General features: G+C 50.7%; 1 protein-coding gene across 1 annotated transcript in view; it reads left to right on the forward strand.

Moving 5' to 3' along the window:
* Positions 1-13134, forward strand: part of RTKN (rhotekin) — a 45173-nt gene that overhangs the window by 8307 nt on the left and 23732 nt on the right. The window contains exon 2 of the mRNA XM_082271937.1: positions 8122-8355. Coding sequence (XP_082128063.1) covers positions 8122-8355 — 234 coding nt within the window. The remainder of the gene's footprint in view (positions 1-8121; positions 8356-13134) is intronic.

Consider the following 13134-nt stretch of genomic DNA (forward strand, 5'->3'; position numbering starts at 1 on the left):
TCTTCAGTAGGAGAGGGTAGCAGGTCTTCAGTAGGAGAGGGTAGCAGGTCTTCAGTAGGAGAGGTTCGCAGGTCTTCAGAAGGAGAGGGTAGGAGGTCTTCAGTAGGAGAGGGTCACAGGTCTTCAGAAGGAGAGGGTAGCAGGTCTTCAGAAGGAGAGGGTCGCAGGTCTTCAGAAGGAGAGGGTCGCAGGTCTTCAGGAGGAGAGGGTAGCAGGTCTTCAGAAGGAGAGGGTCGCAGGTCTTCAGTAGGAGAGGGACGCAGGTCTTCAGAAGGAGAGGGTAGGAGGTCTTCAGTAGGAGAGGGTCACAGGTCTTCAGAAGGAGAGGGTAGCAGGTCTTCAGTAGGAGAGGGTAGCAGGTCTTCAGAAGGAGAGGGTAGCAGGTCTCCGGAAGGAGAGGGTAGCAGGTCTTCAGAAGGAGAGGGTAGCAGGTCTTCAGTAGGAGAGGGTAGCAGGTCTTCAGAAGGAGAGGGTAGCAGGTCTTCAGAAGGAGAGGGTAGCAGGTCTTCAGAAGGAGAGGGTAGCAGGTCTTCAGTAGGAGAGGGTAGCAGGTCTTCAGAAGGAGAGGGTAGCAGGTCTTCGGAAGGAGAGGTTAGCAGGTCTTCAGTAGGAGAGGGTAGCAGGTCTTCAGTAGGAGAGGGTAGCAGGTCTTCAGAAGGAGAGGGTAGCAGGTCTTCAGAAGGAGAGGGTAGCAGGTCTTCGGAAGGAGAGGGTAGCAGGTCTTCAGTAGGAGAGGGTAGCAGGTCTTCAGTAGGAGAGGGTAGCAGGTCTTCAGTAGGAGAGGGTAGCAGGTCTTCAGTAGGAGAGGGTCACAGGTCTTCAGAAGGAGAGGGTAGCAGGTCTTCAGTAGGAGAGGGTAGCAGGTCTTAAGTAGGAGAGGGTCGCAGGTCTTCAGTAGGAGAGGGTCGCAGGTCTTCAGTAGGAGAGGGTAGCAGGTCTTCAGTAGGAGAGGGTCACAGGTCTTCAGAAGGAGAGGGTAGTAGGTCTTCAGTAGGAGAGGGTAGCAGGTCTTCAGAAGGAGAGGGTAGCAGGTCTTCAGTAGGAGAGGGTAGCAGGTCTTCAGTAGGAGAGGGTAGCAGGTCTTCAGAAGGAGAGGGTCGCAGGTCTTCAGTAGGAGAGGGACGCAGGTCTTCAGAAGGAGAGGGTAGGAGGTCTTCAGTAGGAGAGGGTCACAGGTCTTCAGAAGGAGAGGGTAGCAGGTCTTCAGTAGGAGAGGGTAGCAGGTCTTCAGAAGGAGAGGGTAGCAGGTCTCCGGAAGGAGAGGGTAGCAGGTCTTCAGAAGGAGAGGGTAGCAGGTCTTCAGTAGGAGAGGGTAGCAGGTCTTCAGAAGGAGAGGGTAGCAGGTCTTCAGAAGGAGAGGGTAGCAGGTCTTCAGAAGGAGAGGGTAGCAGGTCTTCAGTAGGAGAGGGTAGCAGGTCTTCAGAAGGAGAGGGTAGCAGGTCTTCGGAAGGAGAGGTTAGCAGGTCTTCAGTTGGAGAGGGTAGCAGGTCTTCAGTAGGAGAGGGTAGCAGGTCTTCAGAAGGAGAGGGTAGCAGGTCTTCAGAAGGAGAGGGTAGCAGGTCTTCGGAAGGAGAGGGTAGCAGGTCTTCAGTAGGAGAGGGTAGCAGGTCTTCAGTAGGAGAGGGTAGCAGGTCTTCAGTAGGAGAGGGTAGCAGGTCTTCAGTAGGAGAGGGTCACAGGTCTTCAGAAGGAGAGGGTAGCAGGTCTTCAGTAGGAGAGGGTAGCAGGTCTTAAGTAGGAGAGGGTCGCAGGTCTTCAGTAGGAGAGGGTCGCAGGTCTTCAGTAGGAGAGGGTAGCAGGTCTTCAGTAGGAGAGGGTCACAGGTCTTCAGAAGGAGAGGGTAGCAGGTCTTCAGTAGGAGAGGGTAGCAGGTCTTCAGAAGGAGAGGGTAGCAGGTCTTCAGTAGGAGAGGGTAGCAGGTCTTCAGTAGGAGAGGGTAGCAGGTCTTCAGAAGGAGAGGGTAGCGGGTCTTCAGTAGGAGAGGGTCGCAGGTCTTCAGAAGGAGAGGGTCGCAGGTCTTCATAAGGAGAGGGTAGCAGGCCTTCAGAAGGAGAGGGTAGCAGGTCTTCAGTAGGAGAGGGTAGCAGGTCTTCAGAAGGAGAGGGTAGCAGGTCTTCAGTAGGAGAGGGTAGCAGGTCTTCAGAAGGAGAGGGTCGCAGGTCTTCAGAAGGAGAGGGTCGCAGGTCTTCAGAAGGAGAGGGTCGCAGGTCTTCAGTAGGAGAGGGTCGCAGGTCTTCAGTAGGAGAGGGTCGCAGGTCTTCAGAAGGAGAGGGTCGCAGGTCTTCAGTAGGAGAGGGTCGCAGGTCTTCGGAAGGAGAGGGTAGCAGGTCTTCAAGAGCTCGGTAGAGGTCCACATGGTGCACCAGCTTTGAGAGACTGGACACTTTGGTCTTCCTTTAAATTGGGAAGCCAGTCTGATAGTGGCTAATATTCCCACAGCTAAGGCAGCGTCTTTCTATGGTAGGCCTTGAGGTTTGTGGTGGGGAGCAGAAATATGTGGTGGTTCAACTTCCGAGGGTGTTTACCTAATGTTTGGTCTATCTGGTGGAACAAAACATGATATGGTGAGGAGGAAGAGGTAAGAATGCTGGCAGCCCACCGGCTGTGTTGGCGGGACAGAGGGGTCCAAACAGGATTTTCAGCAGTGAGGGGTCGGCATTGCTCTTCCAGGTGGGGATTGGTGGATCCTGGGAGGGTGGGGAGGGAGGTCCTGGATGCAGCTTCAGGCAACCAGGGGTTCTCAAAGAAAGGGTCTCCCACCCCCGCTCAGGTATATAAACTGAAGTCGGGGTACAGTCCCTCACCTAGGCATCTCAATTCCTAGCATCAGGCATATGGGAAGAAGAGTGCTGTGCCTGCTGGGGCTCCGTGGCCCCAGTGGGAGAGAATCTGAGTCCTGCGTGTGGTGAATCCACATATAGGTGAAAGCAGGGGAATGGAGTGCTCACAGGTGGTGTAGGGTGACTGTGTGATGTAGGTGTTGGAGTGCAGGGTGACTGTGAGCATATTGGGGTGTGGGGGTGACTGTGACAGCATTGGGGTCCTGGATGACTGTGACAATATTAGGGTGCTGGGTAGCTGTGACAGTATTGGGATGCGGGATTACTGTGACAATATTGGTGCGGAGTGATGGAGACAATTTTGGGGTGCAGGGTGGCTATGACAGCGTTTGGTTCCTAGGTGACAGGATTGGGGTGCAGGGTGACTGTGACAATATTAGGGTGCTGGGTAGCTGTGACAGTATTGAGATGCGGGATGACTGGGATAGTATTGGGGTGCAGGGTCCTGGGTGACAGGATTGGGGTGCAGAGTGACTGTGACAATATTAGGGTGCTGGGTAGCTGTGACAGTATTGAGATGCGGGATGACTGGGATAGTATTGGGGTACAGGGTCCTGGGTGACAGGATTGGGGTGCAGGGTGACTGTGACAATATTAGGGTGCTGGGTAGCTGTGACATTATTGAGATGTGGGATGACTGGGATAGTATTGGGGTGCAGGGTGACTGTGACAATATTAGGGTGCTAGATAGCTGTGACAGTATTGGGATGCGGGATGACTGTGACAATATTGGGGTATGGGGTGACTGGGACAATATTGGGGTGCAGGGTGACTGTGACAGCATTGAGATGCAGGGTGCTTGTAACAATATTGGGGTCCGGGGGGTTGTGACAATATTTGGGTGCAGGGTGACTGACAATATTGGGATACTGGGTTACTGTGACAATATTGGGGTGCAGGGTGACTCTGACAATATTAGAGTGGTAGGTGACTGGGCAATATTGGGGTGCAGGGTGACTCGGACAATATTGGGGTACAGGGCGACTGTGAAAATATTGGGGTGGTGGGTGACTGTGACAATATTTTGGGAAACTGGGTAACTGTAACAATATTGGGGTGCAAGGTGACTAGGGCAATATTGGGGTGCAGGGTGCTTGTGACAGTATTGGGGTGCAGGGCGGCTGTGAAAATATTGGGGTGCAGGGTGCTTGTGACAGTATTGGGATGCTGAGTGAATGTAACAATATTGGGATACTGAGTGACTGTGACAATTCTGGGGTCCAGGGGGAACTGACAACATTGAGTTGCTGGGTGACTGTGACAATATTGGGGTGCAGGGTAACTGTGACAATATTGGGGTTCAGGGTGCTTGTAACAATTTTGGGGTGCGGAGTGACTCTGACAATATTGGGGTTCCGGGGGACTGTGACAATACTGGGGTGCAGGGTAACTGTGACAATATTGGGGTTCAGGGTGCTTGTAACAATTTTGGGGTGCGGAGTGACTCTGACAATATTGGGGTTCCGGGGGACTGTGACAATACTGGGGTGCAGGGTAACACAGACCAGGCCATGTGAGTGCGGGTCATGCACAGGCATATATAATGTACAGGGATGGGGGGGGGGGGATGTCAGCATTGTATCCCCCCACCTCCTCCTCCCCCTTCTCCCGGTCTCGGTGTATTTTTAGCAGTTGCAGTTGTGTCTTCTCCTCTCTGTACGCCCCCCCTCCCCCCATCTTCCTCTATACTGCCCACTGACACCAGCACATTCCCCACAGCCCTCTCCTCTCCTCTCCCGGCTGCAGACGACGGAGGCCTCATTCACCGAGCCTGGCTGCATACACACCGATACAACCTAGAGACTCTGTTACTGCACAGACGTATACACCCTGACTGACACCGTCTACTGCATACACCCTGACACCCTGCAGACACACCGATACAACGTAGAGACTCTTACTGCACAGATATATACACCCTGACACCATCTATATACACCCTGACACCATCTATATACACCCTGACACCATCTATATACACCCTGACACCGTCTATATACACCCTGACACACTGATACAACGTCCAGACATACACCCTGACACCGTCTATATACACCCTGACACCGTCTATATACACCCTGACACCGTCTATATACACCCTGACACCGTCTATATACACCCTGACACCGTCTATATACACCCTGACACACTGATACAACGTCCAGACATACACACTGTATACAATGTAGAGACACATGGATACATAGCGATACAATATAGAACTGACACTGACAGCACACCCCGAGCCCGTCGGTTGGTCGGTACGCACATACATGACGCAGATTGGGGAAATGTCTCCTGGCTCGGCTGTAGCACTGACACACCTGAACACATTCATACACATTGGGCTGCCATAGTCCGTGGCGGTGTCAGAGCCCCCACACATGGTATATACAGAATATCTCCAGTATGGATGAGCACAGAACTGTGAGTACCCCCCCCCCCCCCGACTCTCAGAGGATGTGGGATTGTCCTCGAAAAGGGAAATTGTCAGGACAGATATATATAGGGTCCACCTATCAAGGTGTCCAGGGCCATCATCTATGGACAGTCTGAAGGATTTGGGTCAGGTTGTCCAGGGCCATCATCTACAGCAGAGATCTGCAAACTGTAGCCCTCCAGATGTTGCAGAACTACAAGTCCCATCATGCCTCTGCCTCTGGGTGTCATGCTTGTGGCTGTAAAAGTCTTGCAATGCCTCATGGGACTTGTAGTTCTGCAACATCTGGAGGGCCACAGTTTGCATATCCCTGATCTACAGTATGGACATTCTGCTGCATTTGTAAATGGGTCCATGTTGTCCAGGGCTTTCATTTATGGACAGTCTACTGGATTTATAGATGAGTTCAGGTTGTCCAGGGCCATCTATGGACAGTCTGCAGGGTTTATAGATGGGTTCAGATTTCCCAGGGCCATCATCTGTGGACATTTTGCAGGATTTATAGATGGGTTTAGGTGGTCCAGGGCTAACATCCATGGACAGTCTGCAGGATTTGGGTCAGGTTGTCCACGGCCGTCATCTATGGACAGTCGGCAGGATTTGGGTCCATGTTGTGCAGGGCCATCATCTATGGACAGTCTGAAGGATTTATAGATGGGTTCAGGTTGTCCAGGGCCATCATCTATGGAAAGTCTGCAGGATTTATAGATGGGTTTGGGTTGTCCAGGGCCGTCATCTATGGACAGTCTGCAGGATTTATAGATGGGTTTGGGTTGTCCAGGGCCATCATCTATGGACAGTCTGCAGGATTTATAGATGGGTTTGGGTTGTCCAGGGCCGTCATCTATGGACAGTCTGCAGGATTTATAGATGAGTTCAGATTTCCCAGGGCCATCATCTAAGGCCAGTCTGCGAGATTTGGTTCAGGTTGTCCAGGGCCGTCATCTATGGACAGCGGCTATAGACAGGATTAGTGGAGCAAGCAATCTTACCCCGCCTTATCGATCCTTCAGTGATCAGCATGGTTATGACTTACTAATTAAGTAGGGTGTAGGTAGTCATGTAGAATCGGCTCTGCTCCAGCTCCAATCTACTGTGTGCCAGACGAAATTTCCATTCACATATAAGTGATAGTGCACGTGCCGTGCCAAGAGAGCACATCGGGCTCCCCAGATCCTCACTCGGCTGACCCACGTGTGTGCCGCGGGATATTCAGATCATTGCTAGTAATGACGCGCCATCTGAGGTGCCCTTCCAAGAGTCTAATGACTTATTTGTGACGTCAATGCGTTTCGTCACGTCCAGGCGTAGCTTCATCAGGATAACGTGCCTCCTCTCCCGTTCTTCCTAAATATGCAAAAATACCAGGGAGGGGGCTGTCCTTGTTTTTGTTCTTAAAGTAACAGTGTACTTATCAAAAGATAATCTATGTAGGGGTCTATCTTCAAAAGAACGGCCGGCCACTTGACTTCACATTGGATTCCTATTAATGTATAATCAGTTTAAGTGAATCTCCTCCTTTCTCCGTTAGCGCTGCCAAATATACAAGATTCAAATTCTTTGGATAATTAAGAGTTCTATTCTAACAATTACATAAAGAGAACAGATTGGGAGAGACAGTACGTCTTTGTTATCTAGGAAAAATGTACTTTTTATATACATCACTCGCTATGCGGAACTCCCATTTTACCTTATATCCCATTATTCACCAATATTAGTCCTGTAGAAATACCTGGCAGCATAGTTCAGTATTTACCCCCAAAGACAACAAATCCCCAGGCTTATAAATCCACCATTTTCCTTTTTAAATGAGAACTTTATCAAAGTCTCCCCTTCTAGGGGGCAGTCTAAGGGCGTAAATCCCTTTTATCTTCATCCCTTCTGGGCTTCCTCCATGAACTTTTCCAAAATGTTTGGCTATCGGTTTTTTTCGGGTCCTTTTCTTTCATCTCCCTCATATGCTCACCTATCCTTCTCCGGTCTCTTGGTTTTACCAATATAGAATTTGTTGCAAGGGCAGATGAGCGTATAGATGACCCTAGCTGGAGAGAAGTTGATCAGCTCCTTTATTGTATATTCCTTTGTTTTCAGAGTCAGTGAAAGTTTCTATACGGCCAACATACGGACATATTTGACATCTACCACGGGGAAACATCTCTTTGGCGTTTCCCAGGTGTTTTCACAAACTCTGATTCAGGGCCATCATCTATGGACGGTCTTCAGGATTTATAGATGGGTTCAGGTTGTCCATGGCCATCATCTATGGATGGTCTGAAGGATTTATAGATGGGTTTAGGTTGTCCATGGCCATCATCTATGGACAGTCTTCAGGATTTATAGATGGGTTCAGGTTGTCCATGGCCATCATCTATGGACGGTCTTCAGGATTTATAGATGGGTTCAGGTTGTCCATGGCCATCATCTATGGATGGTCTGAAGGATTTATAGATGAGTTTAGGTTGTCCAGGGCCGTCATCTATGGCCAGTCTGCGAGATTTGGTTCAGGTTGTCCAGGGCCGTCATCTATGGATTTATAGCTATGTTCAGGTTGTCCAGGGTCATCATTTATGAACAGTCTTCAGGATTTATAGATGGATTTGTTTTTTTCCTTCGGTGGGTTGGTGGTTGTTGGGCATCATGATTGTCATGGATCTGCATTGCTGGGTGACGGGATTGATGATGGCTCTGATTTGCCGTAGCTTCCAATGGTTATTCTGAGAGGCATCAGGTTCTACAGGGTTCAGAAAATACGGTATATCATATTTTAGGGTTTTGTGTCATTCTCAGGCTATTTAGCGTGTTTTAGAAATCATATGTAACATGCGTATTGCTGTCTTGCAGGACACAGACATCCAGAAGCGGATTGACCATGAGGTGCGGATTCGGGATGGGGCGATGAAGCTGCTGGGGGCCTGTACACAGAAGGAACAGGCGCTGGAAGCCGCCAAGAGTCTTCTGGTGTGTAATAGTCGTATAATGACCTACATGTCCGAGCTGCAGCACCGCAAGGAGGAACAAGTCCTGCAGCACAACGCACGCAGGTACGTCTCAGCAGTGGCATATATTAGAGCAGGGGTGTCAAACCCAATTTCATCGAGGGCCGCACCAGCATTATGGTTGCCCTCAAAGGGCTGGCTGTAGCTGTAAGACTAGATGTCCAGAGCACCCCACTCCCCCTTACATCAGATGTAAAAAGCCCCCCACTATCAGAAGTGAAAAGTCCCCCACCTTCCCTTACATCACAGTGCACCCTCTTTACCTTGTGCTTCTTCCCGGAAGAAGCTGGGAAGCAGAAAGTGCAGGGTCTGGAGGAGGACCAGGGGAGGAGCTGGAGTTTGCTGACACCAGGGGAGGCAGAGATGAGGTGGTGCTGCAGCTGAACAGAGAGGTACAGAATCTGTATGAGGAGTTCTGTCCTCCTCTCTGCTGCTGACTGCTGAGACAAGGTAGGGACAGAGATGAGGGGGTAGCTGCAGGAGAGGTGCAAGGGCCACATGAAATGGCCTGGAGGGCCACATTCGGCCCGCGGGCCTTGTGTTTGACACCTGTGTATTAGAGGGACAAAGGGAACTGAGAAAGACAAAGGGATCTAGGAGATACTGTGGGATCAGAGGGATTTGGGAGGTACAGAGGGTTGCAAGAGACAGTGGGGTCTAGGCAGGACAGAGGTATCCAGGAAGGACAGAGGGGTCCAGGAAGGACAGAGGTATCCAGGAAGGACAGAGGTATCCAGAAAGGACAGAGGGATCCAGGAAGGACAGAGGGGTCCAGGAAGGACAGAGGTATCCAGGAAGGACAGAGGTATCCAGGAAGGACAGAGGGGTCCAGGAAGGACAGAGGGGTCCAGGAAGGACAGAGGGGTCCAGGAAGGACAGAGGTATCCAGGAAGGACAGAGGGGTCCAGGAAGGACAGAGGTATCCAGGAAGGACAGAGGTGTCCAGGAAGGACAGAGGGGTCCAAGAAGGACAGAGGGGTCCAGGAAGGACAGAGGGGTCCAGGAAGGACAGAGGGGTCCAGGAAGGACAGAGGGGTCCAGGAAGGGCAGAGGTATCCAGGAAGGACAGAGGGGTCCAGGAAGGACAGAGGGATCCAGGAAGGACAGAGGGGTCCAGGAAGGACAGAGGGGTCCAGGAAGGGCAGAGGGATCCAGGAAGGACAGAGGGATCCAGGAAGGACAGAGGGATCCAGGAAGAACAATGAGACCAAGAAGGAATAGAGGAATTCAAAAGGGGCAAAGGGATCCTGGTATAAAAGAGATCGGAGAGGGACAGAGGGATCTAAAAAGTACATAGGGATCCTAGAGGGACAAATAAATCTGAAAGAGAAAGACCTGAAAGAGATCTTCTAGAAGCAGAGGAATCTGGGAGGAACAAAAGGATATAGGAAGGACAAGGGGATCCACGAGGAACAAATAGATCCAGAAAAAAAAAGAGAAATTAAAAATGGACAAAAGGATTTTGGGGGCAAAAGATATTTCAGAGGGGTAAAGGGATCTGAGAGGGATGGAGGAATCTGAGAGAGATGGAGGGATCTAAGAGAGATGGAGGGATCTGAGAGAGATGGAGGGATCTGAGAGAGATGGAGGGATCTGAGAGAGATGGAGGGATCTGAGAGGGATGGAGGGATCTAAGAGAGATGGAGGGATCTGAGAGAGATGGAGGGATCTGAGAGAGATGGAGGGATCTGAGAGAGATGGAGGGATCTGAGAGGGATGGAGGGATCTAAGAGAGATGGAGGGATCTGAGAGAGATGGAGGAATCTGAGAGGGATGGAGGGATCTGAGAGGGATGGAGGGATCTGAGAGAGATGGAGGGATCTGAGAGAGATGGAGGGATCTGAGAGGGATGGAGGGATCTGAGAGAGATGGAGGGATCTGAGAGAGATGGAGGGATCTGAGAGGGATGGAGGGATCTGAGAGGGATGGAGGGATCTGAGAGAGATGGAGGGATCTGAGAGAGATGGAGGGATCTGAGAGAGATGGAGGAATCTGAGAGAGATGGAGGGATCTGAGAGAGATGGAGGAATCTGAGAGAGATGGAGGGATCTGAGAGAGATGGAGGGATCTGAGAGAGATGGAGGGATCTGAGAGAGATGGAGGGATCTGAGAGGGATGGAGGGATCTGAGAGAGATGGAGGGATCTGAGAGAGATGGAGGGATCTGAGAGAGATGGAGGAATCTGAGAGAGATGGAGGGATCTGAGAGGGATGGAGGGATCTGAGAGGGATGGAGGGATCTAAGAGAGATGGAGGGATCTGAGAGAGATGGAGGGATCTGAGAGAGATGGAGGGATCTAAGAGAGATGGAGGGATCTGAGAGAGATGGAGGGATCTGAGAGAGATGGAGGGATCTGAGAGGGATGGAGGGATCTGAGAGAGATGGAGGAATCTGAGAGAGATGGAGGGATCTGAGAGAAATGGAGGGATCTGAGAGAGATGGAGGGATCTGAGAGAGATGGAGGGATCTGAGAGAAATGGAGGGATCTGAGAGAAATGGAGGGATCTGAGAGAGATGGAGGAATCTGAGAGAGATGGAGGGATCTGAGAGAGATGGAGGAATCTGAGAGAGATGGAGGGATCTGAGAGAGATGGAGGGATCTGAGAGAGATGGAGGGATCTGAGAGAGATGGAGGGATCTGAGAGAGATGGAGGGATCTGAGAGAAATGGAGGGATCTGAGAGAGATGGAGGAATCTGAGAGAGATGGAGGGATCTGAGAGAGATGGAGGAATCTGAGAGAGATGGAGGGATCTGAGAGAGATGGAGGGATCTGAGAGGTATCAGAGGATCAGAGAGAGAGACAGAGGAATCTAGTTGGCAAAGAGATCTTAGAGGAATAAAGTAATCTGAGAGGAATAGAGGGATATGCAAAGTACCATGAGATCCTAGAGGGACAAAGGGATCAGAAAGAGACAGATCTAAAAGGGATCTGGAAAGGACAGAGGAATTCTAAAGAGACAGAGGGATCATAGAGAGAGGGATCTCGGAGGGATTGGAGCGAGACCGCAGGATCCAGAAGGTACAGAGGGATTGAAGACAGAGGGATCCTAGAGGGACATTGAGATCTGGGATAGACAGAGATCCAACAGGGTAAGATGGATCTTGGAGGACAGAGGGATCTCGGAGGGACAGAGGGATCTAGTAAGGACAGAGGAATCCAGGAAGAACAAAAAGATCCAGAAGGAAAGGAGGAATCCAGGAGGGACAGAGCAATTCGGGAGACAAAGAGACTAGAGAGGGATAAAGGAATCTTAGAAGGTCAAATTGATCTGTTAGGGATCAGAGAGGAACAGAGGGATCCTAATAGGATAGAGTGATCCCAGAGGGATTGATGAGAGACCAAAGGAGATAGAAGGTGCAGAGGGATGAGACTAAGGGATTCTGGAGGGACATTGGGATCTGGGATAGACAGAGATCTTAGAAGGTAAGAGGAATCTTGGAGGACAGAGGGGTTCAGGAGGTACAGAGGAATCAGCAAGATGCTGAGAGATCTGGGAGGGACAGAAGGATCGAGGAATCCAGGAAGAACAAAAGGATCCAGAATGGAGGAGGAATCTAGGAGGGATAGAGCGATTCAGGAGGAAAGAGATCATAGAGGGGGATAAATGGAACTGAGAAATACAGACAGATCCTGGAGGGACAGAAGTATTGCCAAGGGATAGAGTGATTTGGGATGGATGGATGGATGGAGGGCGAGCGGTATCCATGAGGGTTGGAGGGTTCCAGGGTGATCAGAGGGGTCTGTGACAGGGATTAGGATGGGATATGGGAGGGATGTGGATCCTGGAATAAAATGAAATATCTGGGAAAGTTTTGGGGTACACAGAAATGGCCGCTCTTTGTATAGAATATACAGAATGGATTCCCAGCCTGGGATGTCGGCCACAATGACTCAGGAAATATTTGGGGGTGATCAGAGCTCCAGATTGGGGGTGTAGTGAGAGATTCCTCCTTTCATACAGATGAGTCCCGATTGACCGAATCCTTCATCTTTCTATGGAGAGGAGGTCTGGAATTGGCGCACGGCGTCCAGCGCTTGGACCGTATTGTCATCATGTCTGACACCTTAGTAAGGCTTCTATTTAAGGTGCATTGTGAGGTTTAACTGAAGCCTTTTTGGAGTAGTGAAGGGTTAAAGCCCCTCTCAGGTTTGTTTGCACTCTGGGGAGATTTCTCCTCACTTCCTGTCCCAGAGACACAGCTGGAAGTGAAATCCCCTCTTATACAGTTGCCACCAGAACAGGCGTCTCCATTGGAAGATTTCCATTCTTTTCCCGTCCCGGTGATCCTGTAAGTGTAACATTTTATATTTCCCATCACTCTGTGACACCATAACAAATAGAGAGGAAGTATCTTCCCAGCGGGAACAAAGACAGGAAGTGACTTGTATGCAGGGAAATACCCCCCCCCCCCCCCACCTTATTGGATATTATCAGGCCTCTGGTTTCCATGTATCTGTTGTAGGATAGGAGGCAGGAAGTGAGCTGTGCACAGGGAAATACTTCCCCTCAACATCCAAAATATCCCACTATAGATTTCTACTAGAATGTCTTCCATAGCTGTCATTTCTGGAATATTAGGTCAGTATAGAAGGCCTGTGTCTCTCCTCTCCTCCTCTCTTCTCCTTTCCTCTCCCTTTCCCCCTCCCCTTCTCCTCTTCTTCTCCCCTCCCTCTCCTCTCCCTTTCTCTCCCTCTTCCCCCTCTCTCTCTCCCCCCCTCTCTCTCTCCCCCCCTCTCCCTCTCCTCTCCCCCCCTCTCTCTCTCCCCCCCCCTCTCTCTCCCCCCCTCTCTCTCTCCCCCCCTCTCTCTCTCTCCCCCTCTCTCTCTCTCCCCCCTCTCTCTCTCTCCCCCTCTCT

This window comes from Pelophylax lessonae (genome assembly GCF_965119305.1).
Source record: "Pelophylax lessonae genome assembly, chromosome: 1".
Classification (NCBI taxonomy): Eukaryota; Metazoa; Chordata; class Amphibia; order Anura; family Ranidae; genus Pelophylax; species Pelophylax lessonae.